This window comes from Eleutherodactylus coqui, chromosome 4, assembly GCF_035609145.1.
Source record: "Eleutherodactylus coqui strain aEleCoq1 chromosome 4, aEleCoq1.hap1, whole genome shotgun sequence".
In the NCBI taxonomy this organism is placed as follows: domain Eukaryota; kingdom Metazoa; phylum Chordata; class Amphibia; order Anura; family Eleutherodactylidae; genus Eleutherodactylus; species Eleutherodactylus coqui.
The window spans coordinates 86,128,823-86,148,385 of NC_089840.1; the positions used below are offsets into that span (position 1 = coordinate 86,128,823).

Below are 19,563 nucleotides of genomic sequence, written 5' to 3' on the forward strand. Positions count from 1 at the left end.
GGTGAATGTTCAACGTATTTTATATCTCGGGAAATAAACCATGACCATTGCTTTTTTTCCCTTCACCAGCAAGAATACCCATAAAAGCTGACTATTATGATCTCTACATGTGAGTGCGATGCACGTATTTTTTTTTAACTTGCAGGAAGTAATGGGTGAGCATTCTGCAGAATTACGGAAAAATAGAATATGCTGTGATCATTTTTTGAAAATAATGGCTCATCTTTGTGCGTCTCACAAATCACTTGTGAGAATATCAGCCGTGTAAAGACTGCCTAGAAGACTGCACTCACAGATGGTTTTGTACAGCGTTTTAGCGCTGCCTTTTCAGTGCTGCGGTGAACGCTGTACAACTCTCCCCTTCATTTCAAGGTTCACACAAGTGTCAAAACGGAGCATCTTTAATGCTGCGCTCTGACAACGATGCTTGTTCGATTTTTGCCCATTTACAGCCATGCGTCACTCATTGAAGTGAATGGGCAACGGCTTTAGCGCTGCTGAAAACAAGGCACAAAGGGAATACTCACCTAGCTGATGCTGGCTGGGACTCTATGGAGCTCCATGCAGGCTGCTAGGCACTTGTCAAGCCGACAGAGGATCTTCTGCTAGTGACGGGGATTGAAATCCCCTACCTCCAGCAAGAGATTGCTCTGATTGGCTGAGTGTCCGCTGGCTCTGCCACTCGCAGCCAACGCTGGGTGCATGGCTGTGATTGGCTCAGCCTGCTGACACTCAGCTGCCCTCAGCCAATCAGAGCAATCTCTTGCTGGAGGTGGGGGATTTTAATCCCTGTCACTAGCAGAAGATCTTCTGTTGGCTTGACAAGTGTCGGGAGCTCCAGAGAGCAGTGGCAGGGACCAGACAACGGCAGCTCGGTGAGTATTGAGGGTTTTTTTTTTTTCAACATCCCTGGCTGTATTTTCAGCGGTGCTGAAAACCCTGGCATAATGCATGCCAGCGCTGCTGAAACACTGCGTTTCTGCAAACGCCTGTGTGAGGGAGGCCTAACTATCTTGAGATATCTTGTGTTAGATTTAAGAACTGGTGAAGATTAAAGATGACCTCTCAGATGTAATACAGACCAGGAGCATGCAGCAGGCGCACGCTTGCAAAGGCCTATGACAACACTACCTGTTCCGGTATGTAGCACACGGAATTTGCAGGCACATGTTGTGACTCTAAATCGTCTTTCACAAAAAATCAAAGTATACATAAATCACAGGCAATATTTTAAGCCAGTGAGGAGTCTCTCGCCACACTCCGCTCTGGGTTATAAGAGGGTCTTAAGCACAGGACTTCGCCTTCTATTAAAGGAGTTCCCTCACTAATTACCCTCTAAACACAGGTTAGGAGGTAAATGTCTGTTTGAAATAGTTACAACTAGTAGTGTAGCGTGCCAGCCAGGATGGGGATGGTGCCTTTGTGGCCGAGCATGTGAGAGGTAGTCTTGGGGCCAGACACCCCTCCATGGCAGCCACCCCCCTCTCCTCAGTTTCCCCCAAAACGGCAGCGACTGACAAATTGGTGTAAAATGATATAAAACAGCTACTCTTAAGGCCCATTTAGAAACAACGATTATTGCTCAAAATTCGCTCATCTTCCTTATTTTGAGCGATAATCGTTGTGTCTAAACACACGGCCGTCGTGCCTGTTTTGCTGATCGCTGACTTTTAGCTTGCGCTCCAGCTGTGCACTCCAAGAAGAAAACAGCAGTATACAGAAGACAAGCGGTCCCGCTTATCTTCTGTATACCTTGGCTGTTATACAGCTGAGCGCTCTGCGAAGAGTACAGCTGTATACAGACGATAGCGGTCCTGCTTGTCTTCTGCATACAGTGTGAACATCATTTACACACTGATAAGCTGTTAAGTAGCTAGTTAGCTACTTTACAGCTTATGCGAAGTAAATGCTCAAAACTGTCACTCAAACTGCCGTCTGAGTGAATTTTGAGCGATCGGCGCTCCGTGTAAATGCACACAACGATTATCGCTCAAAAGATGAGCGAATTTTAAGCGATAATCATTGTGTGTAAATGGGCCCCTGCTCGCATAGAGGTGATGGTATTAATTGTCGTGATGCCAGACCTGAGCCCACTGTGAACAAAGTTCTTAAGGGGAATGCGGGTAATTGTCCCTTCCCCTGCAAGGTGGTGGTGTACTTGGTACTATGCAGATGGTCTTGGGTGAGGAAGAAAGCTCCAGGAATCAGGTTAACAGGTAATAGTACAACTCCCCTTTAGTCTTAATTTCCACTTTATGCAGTTGACAATGTAAAATATTTATTTTGGATTTTGAGTATAATTTCTGTATATTCCTTTTACTTCTACCTTTCCTTTCTCAATAAAATCTCCTATAAATATGTCTCCTTTATACTGCCTTTCTATATTTCTCTTGTTCCTTGCTGTCACTGAACTAGACCTCTTCCTTCCCACCGCGCTCTCCCCTTCTCTCCCTCCTGCATTTACTTGTTCCTCCCTCCTCTGACTGACTCCTCACTCGCTGATTTTCCTTACTGACTTTTCAACTGGCATCCCGGGCGGGACTTTCCTCTATTTTTACCCAATCACAAGCCTCCTCTCATAATCGTTTCACTGTCTGCCAGCTAATACAACCACTGTTACCGTTCTGCAGAATGGCCACTAGGGAACAGGGCGGTTGTCGGGAAGATTTACAATAACCTTTACATCTCCGAAATCCTTTATTTACTAAACATATAAGGGCATATATACACAAAAAAAATCTTACCCCGTTAAACCTTATGTAGTGCCCACTTCGGGCTACTACGCTGAGACTCCCTGTGGTCCCAAGCCTTCCCCATGTGAATGGAACAACTAATGTGGGACAGGTGCATAGTGAAGCGCTCGGAATTCTCCATCCATCCTGTAGGAGTAAATAAGCGGCGGTCGTGCGTCTGCATTACTGCGGCATTCTTGCTCACTTTTTACTCTTGAGATCTGGGCATCACATGAACAGCACTGACACGCCAGAGCAGTAGGTTACAGAAGAATTTGTTTCCCAACAGGTCAGGTTTTCAGGATTTCCTCAGTATTGCCCAGATGATAAAATTGTCAGTGTGTCAGACTTTGCCACAGGTGTTCCTACTATAAGATATCCTGAAAATATGACCTGTTGGCGTCCCTGAGGACTGGAGTTAGGAAACACTTATGTAGTGTCTTAGACTGCTGATGCAGCCTAATGCACAGTGCAGATCGGGTAGTCAGAGAAGCCGTCCATCTTTGCTTGTCCAAGACCAGCGGGTTCAATCTTTCACATTGCCATCCACATGAGTTGGTGAACTTTATACTTATATGGAGCTGATGCCTTGACTGATTGTTGCACCCATCACATCTGAGTAAGTTTACTTACTTATAAGAGTTCTTATGTGTTGAGTCTCCGTGGTGTTATATTCAGATGCATTGTAATTTTAGTAACGCTAAAACAGACTTTTCAAAAAACTTTTTGTTCATAGTTACAATAATCTTTATATAGTGCCCACATATTCTGCAGCACTTTACAAACCACAGGGTGCATGTATATAATAACACATTACATATAGTACTAAAGCCAATAAACAACTTAAACAATAAGAATGGGGACACTGCTTGCATGAGCTTAGAAAAAGCGTCTCAGAAGAAGTCTTGGAGCCAGGAGTGTGATGATCAGACTGCAGTAGCAGGTAGGGTAGTAGACGGTGATAGAGGCAGTGCAGTGCTGTGGATGAGAGTGAGGAGTTTATCATAGTCTATCATGGAAGTGCAACGACTGGCACAGGGGAGAGTAAGGCCCCCTGTCCACAGCTGTGACGGAATATCACTAGCGATACTCTACTGCAGGGCGGAGAGCTGTCAGGTCTCTGCGCTGAGCCTATCTGACAGATAGGCTCACTGCAGAGAATCGCAACATGCCGCGATTTGAATTCTGCAAGTGGAGAATCGCTATGGTTCTCTGCTGGTGGACGTCGTGCTGCTATGGAAAGCGTTACCCGCGGCCGGATTGTTGCTGCGAATAACCCGTGGACAAGAGCTCTTGGGCAAAAAAAATGAGCCTGGCTGTTCTGTTCAGGGTGGATTAGGGAGGAGGAGACTGATGAGTAGTGAGTTACAGTAGGCCAGGAGTAATGGATCAGGGCAACAAATACTTTTTTTTTGTTTCTACAGAAAAAAAAAATGATGGGTTCTGGAGACGTTTTTGAGGTGCAAGTGACAAGTGTGCAAATGATTAAACATGGGCAGCAAAGGAAAGATCAGAGTCTGGTATAACCCCAAGAGAGTGGGCATGGTGCCTAGTGTTGTAGCACCACACACTCAAATGGAAATATCCGATCAGGCCTCCCTAACACATGGCGCTTTTTACCATGATTAACGTGGTGTTTTGAATGCTGCGTTGATCCTCGCTATAACATTCCCATTAAAATCAATGGCGCCTCGCAGAAATACATTCGATCACGTTGCTGGACGGCCTTTTCCAGCACTGTCTGCTCTATTTGTCTTGTATAGTGCACCTCGTTACCCATCAAAATGATGGGGTGCACTGAAACACGCTGTCGGCTGCAGGGAGCTGCGGACGCAAGTGAAATTTAAATAGCTGCTAAGACCGTGTTTGATATCGCAGCGCTTTGCTGAGTTTATTTGTGAGAGGGCCCTTGAGGGTTTGCATGGCCGTAAGTGTAAAACGCCACGGGGCTCCTGCAGCATTTTACAGCTGTGAACCGACTGTGCCCTGTATATGACGGCAAAATAGTTGATTAGATTTCCCGCGCCTTTGATTACCGGATGGCCGACGGATATACTTGTCATATGCAATGTATATACACGATAATAAAGAAAAAGAGCCTCTGTGTCACGTATATACACGGCAAAATAGAACATGCTACGTTCTATTTTGCGCTCGTGTATTAATTACATCCAACACATGTGAGCGGAACTGTGTATAGCAATGTAATTGATTGCCTGCGAGTTACCGTGTATCAGATGGGCGATAAGATTCTGCGTAATTTGCGGTAAACATGGTCGTGTTAGCTTGGCCTTAGGCTTTTTGCACACATGATTTTTTTGCTATCCGATTTTCGGACAGAAATCGAACTCATTTCGAATCGGTGTATTCGTGTGTTTTTTTTTGCACTTGGACAAATAGTTCACTGCTCCTGCTCACTCAGTTTCTTTCCCATTGCATCATCTAGGTTTCTTCTGGCATCATAGTCATCGCGCTCTACCTCTTCTCCTGATTTTTCTCACCGTGGAGCCATCTGACATCCTTGGCCTCCTATCGGCAGATGCATCTACTGCTGGTTACACCCTTGGGCCGCTTTCACTCTGAAGTATTTTGCATCAGTATTTGCAAGCCAAAACACAGCAGAGATGTAAATCTTTCCATTATCCTTTTTCTCTGTAGATTCCACCCCCGGTTTTGGCTTACAAATCCCGATGTGTGAAGTGATGTTAGGCCGTTTTCACACATTCTTTTGAATGTGCTTATACACCTGAGCATTACCTCCCCCCCATCTCATTGCACCATGATGCAATGCAGGAAACAAATCGCAGCACGGCCTCTCTTTAGCATCGCATCTCCCATTGTCTTCAATGCGGCCGGCGGCAGAATCACACCCCTTGCCAGGTGAACGTGGTGAAATGTGAGGTTTCCCCATTGAAAACAATGGGAGAGACTCCGCAATCCGCCGCCGCAGTGGAGGATCGCTACTTCCTCGAAGTGATGTGAGATGGTTTTACTATAGGACTGCCCTTACCCTGGCATGAAAATTGCGCACAAATATCCCCATTCTTTTGAATGGGTTCATTCACATTAGCGATGTTTTCCTGCACGGTACCGCCATGCGATGCTTTGCGGGAAAAATATTGCAGCATGTCCTATCAAGCTGCAAGATCTCCCGTTGGTTTCAAACAATGGGAGAGCTCCGCGATCCTCTTCCGCAGCTGTGACAGTCGCACCGGAGGATCCCTGCATCCCCGAAGTGATGCCAGGCTGTTGTCACATGCAAACACCTCGCATCCAGGAGGTTTTCACATGGATGGCGAGTGCGGTATTGTGCCGTGAATCACGTGTCCGTGTGAAATTAGCCTCAGTCTGTGAATATCTGAGGGAGGCCTCTGGTTTTCTTTCTTTTTTTGCAGGGCACGGGGCTTTCTGTTGGTTTAAAACTGAAATCATCTTCAGAGAAAATTGGTCAGAGGCAGGAAAATAGTATTTCCCCATTTTTTTGGTTTTTTTCGTGCTCTGTTTTAGGGTTCATTCACATGCAGCTGATTTGGCGCTGCTTCACATATTTTAATACTGGTTGTCTAAATCACCAAATAAAGGAGAATTTGAACCTAATCGTTCTAGTAATTTGAATGTTTCTGGAGCGCTGCGCCCAGTTATCAGTTTGGTTTATCTCTCCATTCACCCATGCCCACTTATGTGGAGCATTAAGTATCTGGTTGGCAGCACCTCTGTAATAACTTAGATGCTTCAAACCCATATAGCCTTTCCCTTTTCGTTTGGCCACCCCTACCATATGGGTTTTGCTCCACCCATTTTTTCTATTCCGCATCAGTAATTAACGTGTACGTGCACTTTCACACTGGATCACTTGTCCTCTGTCTGGCGGTTTGGGCTCCGTCCAGCAGCTGAAGACTGTCCTATATCGTGCTAAGCTTAGGGGCCATGTTCAACGACAGCGCTATACAGGACCGTCTTCAACGGCCGGGAGGAGTCGAAAACAAGTGGCAGAGCATTATAGCGCTCCAGCGCGAAAGTGCAGGCACTCGTTAAAAGCATTCAAATGTATAGATATGGATGCAAAAACACATCCGTCACACAATGTACCAGAAGGGCTCCTGCAGACTGGCGAGAAAATCACCCAATTTTCTTGCAATGCAAGAGTGAGTGAAAACGCCTGATTATGAAACCACTGATTTTCAATGGTTTCATTCTCATTTGTGATGTTTTCACTCCTGCGATGCTGCGTAAAAAAAAAACCTGCAGCATCTCTTTTCGATTTGCGATATCACCCATTGTTTTCAATGGGGACGGTGGTGGCAGCAGTGTCGGTGAGAACATCAAGATCCCCTGCCGTGGCTGTCACAGCTGGGGCGGGGGATTCCTTCAGCCCTGCAGGGATGTGAGGCTGTGGCATCCAGGGGTTTCTACATGTTTTTACACCGGCCCCATTAAAAATAGTGGGAGAATAGCGCGATCTCCTGCCGCAGCGGGGATGAAGGGAGCCCCTGCAGGGATGTGAGACTGTTTCCATGTGAATACGCCTCGCATCCTGGCGTTTTCAGAAGGATTGCGAGGGCGATATCAGGTCATGATTCACAGCCAGGTATCGCCCTCGCCGGTGTACCGGAGCCCTTGGGGCGCATTCCCACAAACAATATTCTCGCGTGAGGTTTGTGCGATGTGTCCAGCACATGCACCAATATGAAATCCATTCTTTTCAAGAAATTAATTCACACAAGCCATTTTTTACAAGCGCTGCTGCGAGGAAAACAAATCAGCGCGTTCTATTTTTCGCGGTTACCTTGGAACGCCTCATTGATTTCAACGACAGCGCATGGAACTAGCAGGCCGTGCGATGTGCGATTGACGTCAAAGGGAAACGCGATGCTTTCATGGGAGTGAAATGCATGTGAGGATCGCAATTTCACATTTTTTAATCAAAAAATGTATGGCCGTGAAAATCACATGTTGGCAAGAGCGATATGGCGCTCACCCGTGACAATGTAGACTAAGTGTCATTTTTTGACCGTCCAAACTGTAGGGAGGTATGCATGAGGTACGGACGAGGCTCAGCTCCGTACATCATCGCCTGTGGCGCATATTTACACGGTCATGCAGGGGTTAAAGGGGTTATATTCAGATACAGCGATCTGTTGGGGACATTTTCGGTCTTTCCGTTCCTCTTATACGGTTTGTTCTAATGAGAATAAAATGTTGTTTTTTTCAACTAAATGAGACAATTGTGCTACATTTCTGCATCAAAACGGCGGTGCGTGGCAATACTATCAGATTGGTTTATTTCTGACAGTGACCTATATGAGGCCTGCAGCCCTGTTCCACCTCACACACTACACCTCTGGGCTGCTGTGACTAAGCGGAAGCGGTTATGTATAAGTCTATCCAGCCTGTACGGCGGCTCTGTCACATAAACCTGAGGTAAACCTTGTGGATTGCGCATGCGCACTCCCCATCTTTGTTGGCTCCGAGGCGGGAGTGCGCATGCGCTGTCCTCTGGCAGTGACAAGTGTAGATAAACCGGCTAGGAGGAGAGGAAGCTGCTGCAGTGCACCCAGCCTGCCGGCCAGAGCACTGATACTCCCTGCATGCAGATTCCAGATCAGTCACGGCAAGGAGAAGACTTCCAGATCAACGCTTACAACTGGCACAGACAAGGTGCCATCCTCCTGGCACTGCCTGAGCATTTAGGGATACCAAGTCTTATGAGCGGCAAGAAGAAGATCTCTGCTGTCTCAGCGCCCAGAGCAGCAGATCACTGGGAGGAGATACCTCTGTGATCACCAGCAGATCAGATAGCAGCCTGCTATGGGATCTCACTGACCAAGCAGCAGGAGAATCCTCTATTATCACAGCAGATCGCATCAATCTGCCCATCCAGACTGAAAGAAGGCGATCGGATCGTCCAGCAACATGTCAGCAGCCTTCTACTTACTGACCACCCTGGGGGGTTATCTCATCACATCAGCGCTGCTCCTCAAATTCCCCAGCCTCCTCCATAAGAAGAAACGGCAGAAGTTCCGCTGCAGGCACATCTCCCACCGGGGAGGTAAGGGGGTAGGATGCTGTTAGACGTACACGTGTGCTGGTGGGGGACTCGGTGCTGGTGACCTTGAGGACTTGTCAGAAGGGATCTGCAACTAATGGCCACAATGTAACACAATCTAGAACACGGGATTCTAAAATACCCGACAAGTAGCAGTTTTGTATCAACTTCATCCCTTGGAGATGCACATCTGTCACTACTAGGATGAGTAGTCATTGGGATTCAGAAGCATGGCCCATATAGGCTATTAGTGGCCACTAGGGCTCGTGGTGGTTCCGCAGCGCTGCTGTAGGTATGATGTGACATGAGGAGTAGGGTTATGTATTATGCATAGTGTAGAATGAAATAGTAATAATGCTGAATCAGTGGGAAACCGCTCCATCTGTCCGCAGCAGATTTCTAAATGAAGCCAGCTTTCCACCAATGTAAGCGTATTTGCGTGCGTTTTTTTTTTTTGCGGAATGAAAAGTTGCATATTTGCGCACACATCGACACAGTCTACTGTACTTTTTGCACACTCAAAAAAATACGCACCGATGCCCTCAGCCATTGAAATGTGCAAATTCTTTAATAAGTGCCTGACGTGTTCTTTTACTACGCAAATGCGCAGAAAAATGGGGTGAGATTTTTTTTTTTGCGCCATGTAATTGCACACGCAGAATACATGCTTGTGAAACAATATAAATACGCCCATGTGAATCCAACCTCTGTATATTCACATGGACATTTTTTTTTTCCAGTAACGAAATTTTAGAACATTTTTTTAATGCGATTTTCCTACGCCATTTTTATCTGTTTTGCAAGCAATTTTATCGCATGTTAATAAAGCCGCTTCCCGGTTCTCTCTTTTTTTGTTCTTAATTTATGGTTACATGTGTTAAAAATGGATCGCACTGGTATCATGCGAATGCAATCCGTTTTTTTTTTCATCAGATCCATAGACTTCATATGAAAATCGCACCTAAATAGGACATGCTGGGATTATTTTTTACTCGGACTCTTCGTCCGAGTAAAAGAAAAGAAGCCCACGTGAATGTTCATATTCGTACATGCGTCTCCGTACATGTGCGTATCACGTGCATGAAAATCGCATGTTGTTTCAGTAGGAAAAATAAAAAATTGCATTAGGTCATCGATGGTTGATCCGTGTGGGTCATTGAAATCAATGGGTCTCTGACTCTTATTACTGACTGCAAGAGGATAGAGCTAACCACATCTAGCTCAATTGGAGTGAGTGCAGCGCCTGGGTTCAGCTGAGTTCAGCGGACGCAGATGTGAAACCACTGTAATATGTTGCCATATAGAGGAACCAAACTTCAGCACCATGTATGGTTCAGAGTGCTAAGGCAGCAGTATGCAGTCCTAAGCTCTCAGTCACAACCTGAAGGTTGGGAGTTCAATCCCTGCATGGTTCAGGTAGCTGGCTCAAGGTTGACTCAGTCTTCCATCCTTCTGAGGTTGGTAAAATCAGTACCCAGCTTGCTGGGGGGTAATAAATAAATTACTTGAAAGCGCTGCGTTATACAAATAACAAGATTTATTTATTATTTACGTGTCCAAGAACTGTATGACAAAAGAACCGCAGCAGTTCACAGTAAGGATGCCCGCGGCCGTGATGAACTCCGCCAGCAGAATATCGCAGCGGAGTCCGTCATGGTGCCCCCCAAAGACCCCATACTCACCTCTCTGAATCCACTGTGCACGTGCTGCGTGGCAAGTTGGCGCGCATGTGCAGTAGAGCGTGTGACGCGCCGGCATTGCAGGATGACGCAGCCGGCAGTGGTCGGGAATATGCACGGCCGGTTTCCATTGTAGTCAGTGGAAGCCAGCCTTCATGCGGAAGTATAGCATGATGGCCGGCTTCCATTGACTACAATGGAAACCGTCCGCGCATATTCCCGCGGCAAATAGAGCATGTCGCGATTTCTTTCACGCTGCCGAATTCCACCACCATTGAGCTATTAGGTTCAATAGAACCTAATAGCTGTGGCATAACGCCACGGATTTCCGCTGCGTGAAATGCGTCAGAAATTTGGCATTAGCCCTAAAACCTCATTTTATACAATTGTAATTGGAAATAGCTTTATTTCCCATGAGTCGTTATGAATTGGTGCTACAGTATATGTGAGTGCTATTTATTGTAGTGTTGTCCTGCCTGCGCTGTGACAGTACTCCCATTGTATGATACATCGCAGATACCCTATACCATTTGTATTAGGGGCGGTGGTTGGCTGGACTTGTTGGCACGTGCAGTTACATTGTAGGGTTTAGCTTTTCAAGTGCAGCGAGGCTTTACATCTTGCATACATCCAAATGTTGAGCACCTGCTGCCCTCCCATAGCCCGGAGAGCAGAAGATCAATTTGATCTCCTTATTCATTAGAAGAGCAGCTGCAATGTGCTTTTCATTAATGGACAGTATGATAAAGAGCACAGCTGCAGGGCACAGTATACAGAATATGCCAAGCACAACATGGCACCCCTGAGACCGCCTCTATACTGCACACATACAACGAACCACATTGGAATTCTGCTTTTACCAGTTTGGCTTAAAGTATTATAGAAGTAATCACATGAATCAGAGCTGAAATAAACATTTATATGATGCAGCATTTCTAGAAGCCCCGCGGACGGGCAGCATGGTGGCGCTGTGTACGACTGGTGCTCGGGGTTTGTGCTTCCTCCTAGCATTTCGGTGGGTTTCATCAGTTATTATTTCTCTCTGTACCCAGAAAATATATTGATAGTTAATGGACTTTTTAAAGAAATTGGCTTCAGTATCTGAGTCCGATATAGGGAAGTTAAGGTGGTTTCACACGGGTGAGGAAAACGGGTGTTTTTGCCGTGATTTTCGCCTGCTGCGATAGTCAGTTAAAAAAGCAGATTATGAAACCAATGATTGTCAATGGTGTCTTTCCCACTTGCGATGTTCAGGAGATAAAAAATGTTCTCTTTCTGCGTTTTGCGCTTTTAATTTTTTTTAATCTCCCATTGTATTTTATGGAGCCTGCGTTTTATCGCATCGCAATGCTGCAAACATGCGTTGCGATTGTAACATTAGAAACCCCATTGACGCTTGCGTTAAAAAATACGCACAATTTTATCGCAGATGGCAGCGATGCGAGATTATTCTCCCAAAAAAGCATCGCTGGCGCTCACAAAACGCAATGAATAAAAATGCGATTTTGCCACGATTTTCTCGTGGCCAAATCGCAAACACCATGTGGTATTACCCTTAGATTGTGATCCCCATGGGGGTAGGAAACAAGATCTTGGCACGTTCCATTGTATGCTGTAATATGGAGGCACCATATGGGTGCACATGGAGTGCTTTCAGAGTCTTAGGGCAGCTTCACACGTGCGTACGAGTCTTTTTGCGCGCTTATGAGCGTATTTTGCTGTACCTTTTGCGGCTGCAGTCATGGTTTTTTGCGCATGGGATACGACTACACCACAATTTAAATGGCTATTTAGCCTAATGAGTTCCAGATGTGTTCTTTATTGTACTAAATTGCGCAGTTTCTTGCGTATTGTGCGTGCACTTGTGCATCCCAAATAGACTTCTTTGGGGACCATTGGTGCACAAATGTGTAGAAAAGTAGAGCAGGTTACGGTCTTTCTTTGCGCACGCAAAAAAGGAAATGTGAAAAAAAAAAACATTGAAATCAATGGGTTCTATTCTTTGAGTATTGCACACACAATTTTGCGCATGCAAAAAGGCATGAAAAAAAACGCCTGTGTGAATCCGCCCTTAGTGAACCTTAAGTGTGCCACCATTACAGGCTACCTACACATACCTCTGGCAATAAGCAAACGTGGGTAGAAGTTTATACTTTTCTCCATAGTTTTCACTTAGCTTTTGCACAAAAGATTAACGGGAATACTGCAACATTGTAACAAGTATAGAGAAAGTAGATCAGCTGCAGACTGCAGAATATATCTGCATGCCCTTGACATTTTGGAGTTATGGACCTTTTGCATAGACAGAAATTCTGCCTGTTAGGCCTCATCTCCACGGGCGGATCAGATTCTGGGAGCCCGCAGCAGAATCTGACCCTGCCCGCAGCTGAGGACACTGCAGTTACCTGTCCAGGTCTTCTGCTTGCTCTCCGAATCTTCTATTACCGACTCTGCGGATGTGTGCAATACCTTTTTTTTAAACTCCTGCTTTCAAGCGGAATCTGCGGCCCATCCGCAATTGAATTGCGGATGTGTCGCGGAGCGGACAGCTTCCATTGACTTCAATGGGAGCCGTCCAGTCTGTTATTTTACTACAGGCAGTCCTATTGAAGGGATCTTGTCCAGCAACCCCTTTAATGCAATCGTTTATCCTCCTACAGATTGTGTTCATAGGCAGCACTGCCCTTTTACATGGGAGAGCGATGCTGCTGACAAGAGAGAATTTTTATGTCTGCATTAAAGACCTGATCCACCAACAAATAATCAAAAGCCCAGAGTCCGTATACAGATAGGTAAGACCCCATTTACACTGACAGGTGATCGCTCAAACGACAGTATGAGTGACAGTTTTGACTGATCATCTTTGCATAGTCTATAGTAGCTAAGTAGCTACTTAAGAGCTATTCAGGCAGAGCGGGACACCAACGCTATCGCTCGGTGAACAATACAACTGTTCTGCATAAGCAAACAGCTGCATTGTTCTCTGTGATTACAGCCAGCGTCCCGCTGTGAATTACCAGCGGGACACAAGCTGAAAGAATCTTATCAGCACTGCCGACTGTGATAACAGCCTGCACCGCTGATAAGAGTTCATTGCTCAGTTCAAGAAAACTAGAATCTTGAGCGAGAATCGTTGGGTATAAATGGGCCTTAAGACTATCTTCATTTATGGTTCAAAATATTTTTATTCAATTTTGTCTTTTAACAGAAATAAAACATAGATCATCCGGGGCCAGTAATTCTGGCCATATTGCATCATCAAACAATTTTATGTTGTTAACAGTAAACTATTACCAACTACCTCCTGTCTGGTTCTTAGTTGTAATCTGGAACATTATACCTTAAGGTATTTTATAAACCATTTAATATTGTTAACTTAATACAATAGTTGGTACGATTTGTCAGATATAGCTCTAGCAGAATCTAGAGTGTAGAAAAGAGAGAAACAGAGTAAAGTTAGAAGAATAGTATGAAGGGGAGGGGTGAGTGTGTGGGGGGGGGGGAATAGACTGACCTGGTGTTCCTTTCCCTTCAAGTCCGTTTTATATGCCTCTAGTCGTCAAGAGACGGTTGGATCCTGGGGGCGGGAATCATTCCACTTGTGACCCAATTGGAGATCTCAACCGTTTCTCGTTGCGAGGACCAGACATACCATGTCGTCAGGTATTTCTTGAGACGCATTTCATCTCTTGCACACAGTTCCTCCATATATCCGATCTCATCCAATTTTTCTATCCACATCAACCTGGTGGGGGCCAACGGTACCTTCCACTTTAGTGGGATCACTTGTCTAGTCGCCAATACAAAGAACCTCAACAGTGATCTCTTGGCCCCCGCCAGTGACCCCTGAAACATTGACAGTAACGCTATTTCTGGTGTCAGCCGGACAGTTTTCCCGCTGATCCAGGAATATAATGCTCCTACATCCCGCCATAGGGGGCCGATCATCGAGCACGACCACCAGATGTGTGTATATGTGCCCCTCTCCGTGAGACATCTCCAACAGGTATCCGAGTGCTGCGGGAAGATTTTGGCCAACCGCTCTGGTGTTTTATACCATCTCGTCAAAATTTTATAGTTCAGTTCTTGAAATTTGCTTGAGATATTCAATTTATGTGTTAGAATATAGGCTTTTTTCCAGTCCTCCTCGGGGGGCAAGTGGCCCAGCTCCCTCGCCCACTCTCTCTCTAAAGCTATCCCGCACCTCCCAGTGTCTGTTTCTATCATGTAGCGATATAGATCAGAGATTTTACTTTTTGTTTTTGGGTTGAGGACAAATTGGCTTTCGAACGTTGTGGGAGCTGAACCCAACAACCTTATACTTCCTTGGGATCTGACATAGTGGCATAGTTGGAGGTACTGATACCAAGCTCCAGCTGGGGGTCCCCGGTCCCCCAAAATTTCCTCCAGTGTTTTTAGGCCTTCTCCAGTGATCATATCTTTTACTCTTGGTATATCCCCTGGTCGGTTTTCTGTTAACATATTAACAAGAGGTGAGCCCTTAAGGAATGTCGGGATGTTTGTGTTACCCACTAGTGGGGTTAGTGGTCCTGGCCTCTTGATTAATTCCAACCTGGAGGCCACTCCCAGCCACACCGAGACCAACTCCTCTATGAATGGGGATAGCCCCAGCTTTTTGTGTTGTCCGCTACCTGGAATCCAGATAAGGCCTGCTCCCCTATATGGTATCGATTCTTGTTCCATAGTTACCCATCTTTTCTGTGTCTTGTTATGTGTCAGCTCTAGTATACGTCGGGTCAGGGTTGCTTTGTGGTAGAGTGAGATATTTGGGACCCCCATACCCCCTTTGTCTCTTGGCCCTGTAAGGGCCCTCCAGCTGCGCCTCGGCCTCCTACCGCCCCAAATAAATCTCATCATTATTCTCCTGATTCTATGCATGTATGTCCCTGGGAGACGAATGGGCACCGTCTGTAACATATACAGGAACCTGGGGAGGACGTTCATTTTTATTGAACTAATCCTACCGAACCAGGAGAGGGGCGCGCTGCGCCACCTGTCCAGGTCTTCTTCTAATTTTGTTATTAACGGTTGGTAATTTTTTTGGAACAGGTCTTCCATTTTAGAGGTAATGTTTATGCCCAAATATTTAATCCCCTCTTTCTTCCATCTGAATGGAAAAGATGCCTTCAGGGCTGCCTCTTCACTTTCTTGGATATTGACATTTAGGATTTCTGATTTGTTCAGATTTACCTTAAAGTTGGACACCTTGCCAAATTTGCGGAATTCTTCGAGTACGCAGGGGAGCGCCACCCTTGGATTTGTGAGGTATAATAATAAATCATCTGCGTATAGGGCTACTGTTTGTTCACTTTTTGCCACCTGGACCCCTCTGATGCTGGGATTGGCCCTGAGTGCATTTGCCAATGTCTCCATTACCAGGATGTACAGGTATGGTGACAATGGACAGCCCTGTCTTGTGCCGTTTCTGATCTTCACTTGCTGAGAGAGTCTACCGTTCACCCTTACCCTCGCTGTCGGGTTGCTGTATAATGCTTTGATCCACCCCAAGAATCTAGGGCCCAACCCCGACTGCTTTAGGGTCATCTCCAGGAATCCCCAATCGACCCTGTCAAACGCCTTCTCGGCGTCGACGGACAGCAAGCACAATGGTGCACCAGACTCTGTCGCTCTCGAGATCAGGGCCAAGGTCCTAATTGTGCTATCTCCTGCTTCCCTTCCCGGCACAAAGCCCACCTGGTCGCCATGTATCAGGCTAGGTATATGAGTTTTTAATCTACTCGCTAATAATTTAGCAAATAGTTTAGTATCTATATTGAGTAGTGAAATCGGTCTGTAACTCCCACAGCATGACGGGTCCTTGCCCGGCTTAGGGAGGACCGTGATTATCGCCTGTAGGGCCTGCGACGGGAAGGGACATGATCTCGAGATTGCATTGAATGTTTCCAGCATCAGAGGAGCTAGTTTCTCCATGCATATTTTGTAAAAGCGGGGGGTTAGGCCGTCGGGTCCCGGACTCTTTCCGATTTTTAATGTAGTGATTGCTTCCTTTAACTCTTGCAGAGTGAAGTCCTCTTCTAGTGCCCCCGCTTCCTCGCTTGTTATGTGGGTGAGGGAGTTTTCAGTTATGTATGTGTTCTTCTCTGCATCAAGGTTATTCTTGGGGTCCCCTAGGTTCCCCTCCAGGTTGTAGAGTTCCTGGTAATAAGTGTGGAAGCTCTCTAAGATCTCTGTGTTGCTGTGGACCATCCCCTTCCCTGGTTTATGGACCTCAAACACATATGTCTGTGCTTCTCTAGGATTGAGGGCCCTCGCTAACCCCTTACCGCATTTATTTCCGTGCTCATAGTGCAGTCCCTTGAATTTGTCCCTACGGCATAGTGACGCCTGATCTAGTATACGCAGGATTTTAATTCTAGTTGTGGAGATTTCTGCTGCTATACTGTCTGCGGGTGAATTTTTATTTGACGTTTCCAGGCCGTCGAGCTGTATCAACAGCTCTTCTAGCCTAGCCGTCCTCATCTTTTTTAATCGTGCCCCGTGCGATATAAAGATCCCTCTAAGGACGCATTTTAGTGCCTCCCACTTAAAGGGCATGGATGTAGGATCGTTTTTGTGAGTTTCTATGAATGATTCTATTGATTGTTGAATGTCCTGCAGGCAAGCTCCGTCCTCTAGCAAGTTATCATTAAGTCGCCACGTGAGGTTTGTTCTTTCAGTGTTTCCCCCCACCAAGGACCCCCAGACTGGAGCATGGTCTGACCAAAGGAAGGGGCCCATAGAGGCCGACGGCCTTCTGTCCAACAACCCGTGTGAAATAAACAGATGGTCTAGCCTGTGATAACTATTGTGTGCGGGCGAGTGAAAACTAAAGTCCCTCTCTCTGGGATGTAATGTTCGCCATAAGTCAACTAACTTGAGCTTTGCTAATTCCGTGCGAATTCTACGTGTCGTTGAGGGGGAAACCCCCGACTTACCCCCCGAGGAGTCTTTTGCCGGATCCATGATTAAGTTGAAATCTCCACCGAGGATGATGGAGGAGCCGCCTGCGAAAGCCGCCAGGGCCCCCAGCACTCGGATACCGAACTTCTTCTGGTCCTGGTTGGGAAAGTACACATTAGCAAGTGTTATTATGTCGTTATTCACTTGAATTTTTAAGAACACATATCTCCCGTTTTCGTCCATTTCTGAAGAGAGTAATCTGTGCGGAAAGTTTTTATGGATTACTGTGGACGTGCCGCCTGCTTTTTTGTCTGGGTGTGGGCTGTTATGCCAGGTAGTATAGTGGCGATATTTACACTTAGGTATCTTGGTATCCTGGAAATGGGTCTCCTGGAAGAAAACAACCATGATCCCCTTCCGGTGGAGGTGGTCCATGATCTGCCCCCTCTTAGTAGGTCCGTTCAGTCCTCTCACATTAAAGGTGCAAAATGTGATGTCAGCCATTGGTCACCGTGGGCATAAGATAAATTAGCTCTGCTAATGGTTGTAGGTCAGTCAGGTCGGGGTGAGGGTGGTGGGGTGGTTTGGGTAGGGAGAAGAAAGATAGAATTGAGCAAGAAGAGAGAGAAAAAGGTTCATCAGGTAGAACCTTGCGCAGTATCCAGCTACTGCGTTTGGTTTCAGGGAGAACTGCTGGCATATACAATGCCCGCATTCACACTAAATGTGATTGGTCGCCCTGTGTGAGGGACGTGTAGGTACCGGTTAGGACATGCGCCGAACCCCCGCGCCTCCCCCCACAACGCGATCCTTACGATAGTGCTGCAGCCCCTCGTTGGGCCCTGGTCTAAAGCTCTTGAGGCACCAATCATCATTTGCAATCTAAAAGAGAAAACAACAATTTAACTAGTACTATATCATTGTATAACTTGGAATGATATACTATATTAGAGTCTTGGATAACGCCCGTTTCCCGATCTCTGAGGAGCGGGTCATTCTGCTCCTCCGGACGCCAAGTGGGTATCTTCTGGTCTAGTTCGTTTTCTTCCCCAAACATAAACAACTTGGGTGAAGTAGAAGGTCGTGCAGTATGTTGTACTATTTCCTGTATGAGTCAGGTATGCGACTATGCTTGTATGCCAGATATATTTGGTGGATCATACACTACTGCATAATGCGTGGCGGGGTCCCGCAGTAAGATCAGGTGTTTCTGTCCATTGCCTTTTGCTTTTCCCGTCTTGGTTTGGGGTGTGCGCTCTGCCACTGCTCCTGTGCTGTGGGGGCCAGTACCGTCGGTACCATAGGCCAGTCCGGCAGCGCTATCATGGGTAGTTGTAAAGTACCCAGAAAGTTGGGCAAGTCTCCGATTGATCTGAATATGGCAGATTTCCCATCTTTTCTGGCTGTTAAAGAAAAGGGGAACCCCCATCTGTAAGGTATCCCTTTATCTTTCAGGGCCGTCAGCAGGGGTCTTAGGGCACCTCTCATCCGCAGTATGTGGCGTGCCAGGTCCTGCAGAAGAATTATGGGTCTACCATCGTGTTGTAGGTCCCCTTTGTCTCTAGCTTTTCTCAAGATTGCATCTTTATCTCTGAAGAAATGCACTCTGCATATTACATCTCTTGGTCTTTTGGGATCAGCATTTTTTGGTCCGAGGGCCCTGTGGATCCGATCTATTTCGATCATATCTTCCGCTTTGCGATTTAGTAGTTGCCGGAAGAAGGATTGCGCCCAAAGTTCTAAATGCTGCCCTTCTATTTCCTCCGGGAGACCCCTTATTCGCAGGTTGTTGCGCCGGTTTCGGTTTTCTAGGTCATCAAGGTGTGTAATAATGCCGGCAATTTGGTCTGCTTGTGCTTGGATGGCCTGTCTGTGGGTTTCTAAAATGGCTGACGCACCCTCCTGCGCCTCCTCAACTTGTACTATTCTGTGTCCTAGATGCTGTATATCGTTGTGGATATTTTCTAGCGCTTTTTTGTTAGATGCCTCTAATCTCTTGAAGAACTCGTCTAGCTCATTTTTTGTTGGTATGGCCATAATACGACTCTTCCAGGCTTCTTCACTTATTTTGTCAGGGGAGTTGCTAAATCTTTTTTGAGGTGGGCTGCTTGTGGTGCTGTATGCAGGGGAGTGTTGCCATGCTGTGCTACTACCTTCATCAGCTATGGGAGACTGCATTGTGGGT

General features: G+C 46.2%; 1 protein-coding gene across 1 annotated transcript in view; it reads left to right on the forward strand.

The window, feature by feature from the left end:
* The first annotated feature begins 8,241 nt into the window (after positions 1-8,241).
* GDPD1 (glycerophosphodiester phosphodiesterase domain containing 1) overlaps positions 8,242-19,563 on the forward strand; it is a 93,569-nt gene continuing 82,247 nt past the window's right edge. The window contains exon 1 of the mRNA XM_066599817.1: positions 8,242-8,781. Within this exon, the coding sequence (XP_066455914.1) occupies positions 8,646-8,781 (136 nt within the window). The 5' untranslated portion in view covers positions 8,242-8,645. The remainder of the gene's footprint in view (positions 8,782-19,563) is intronic.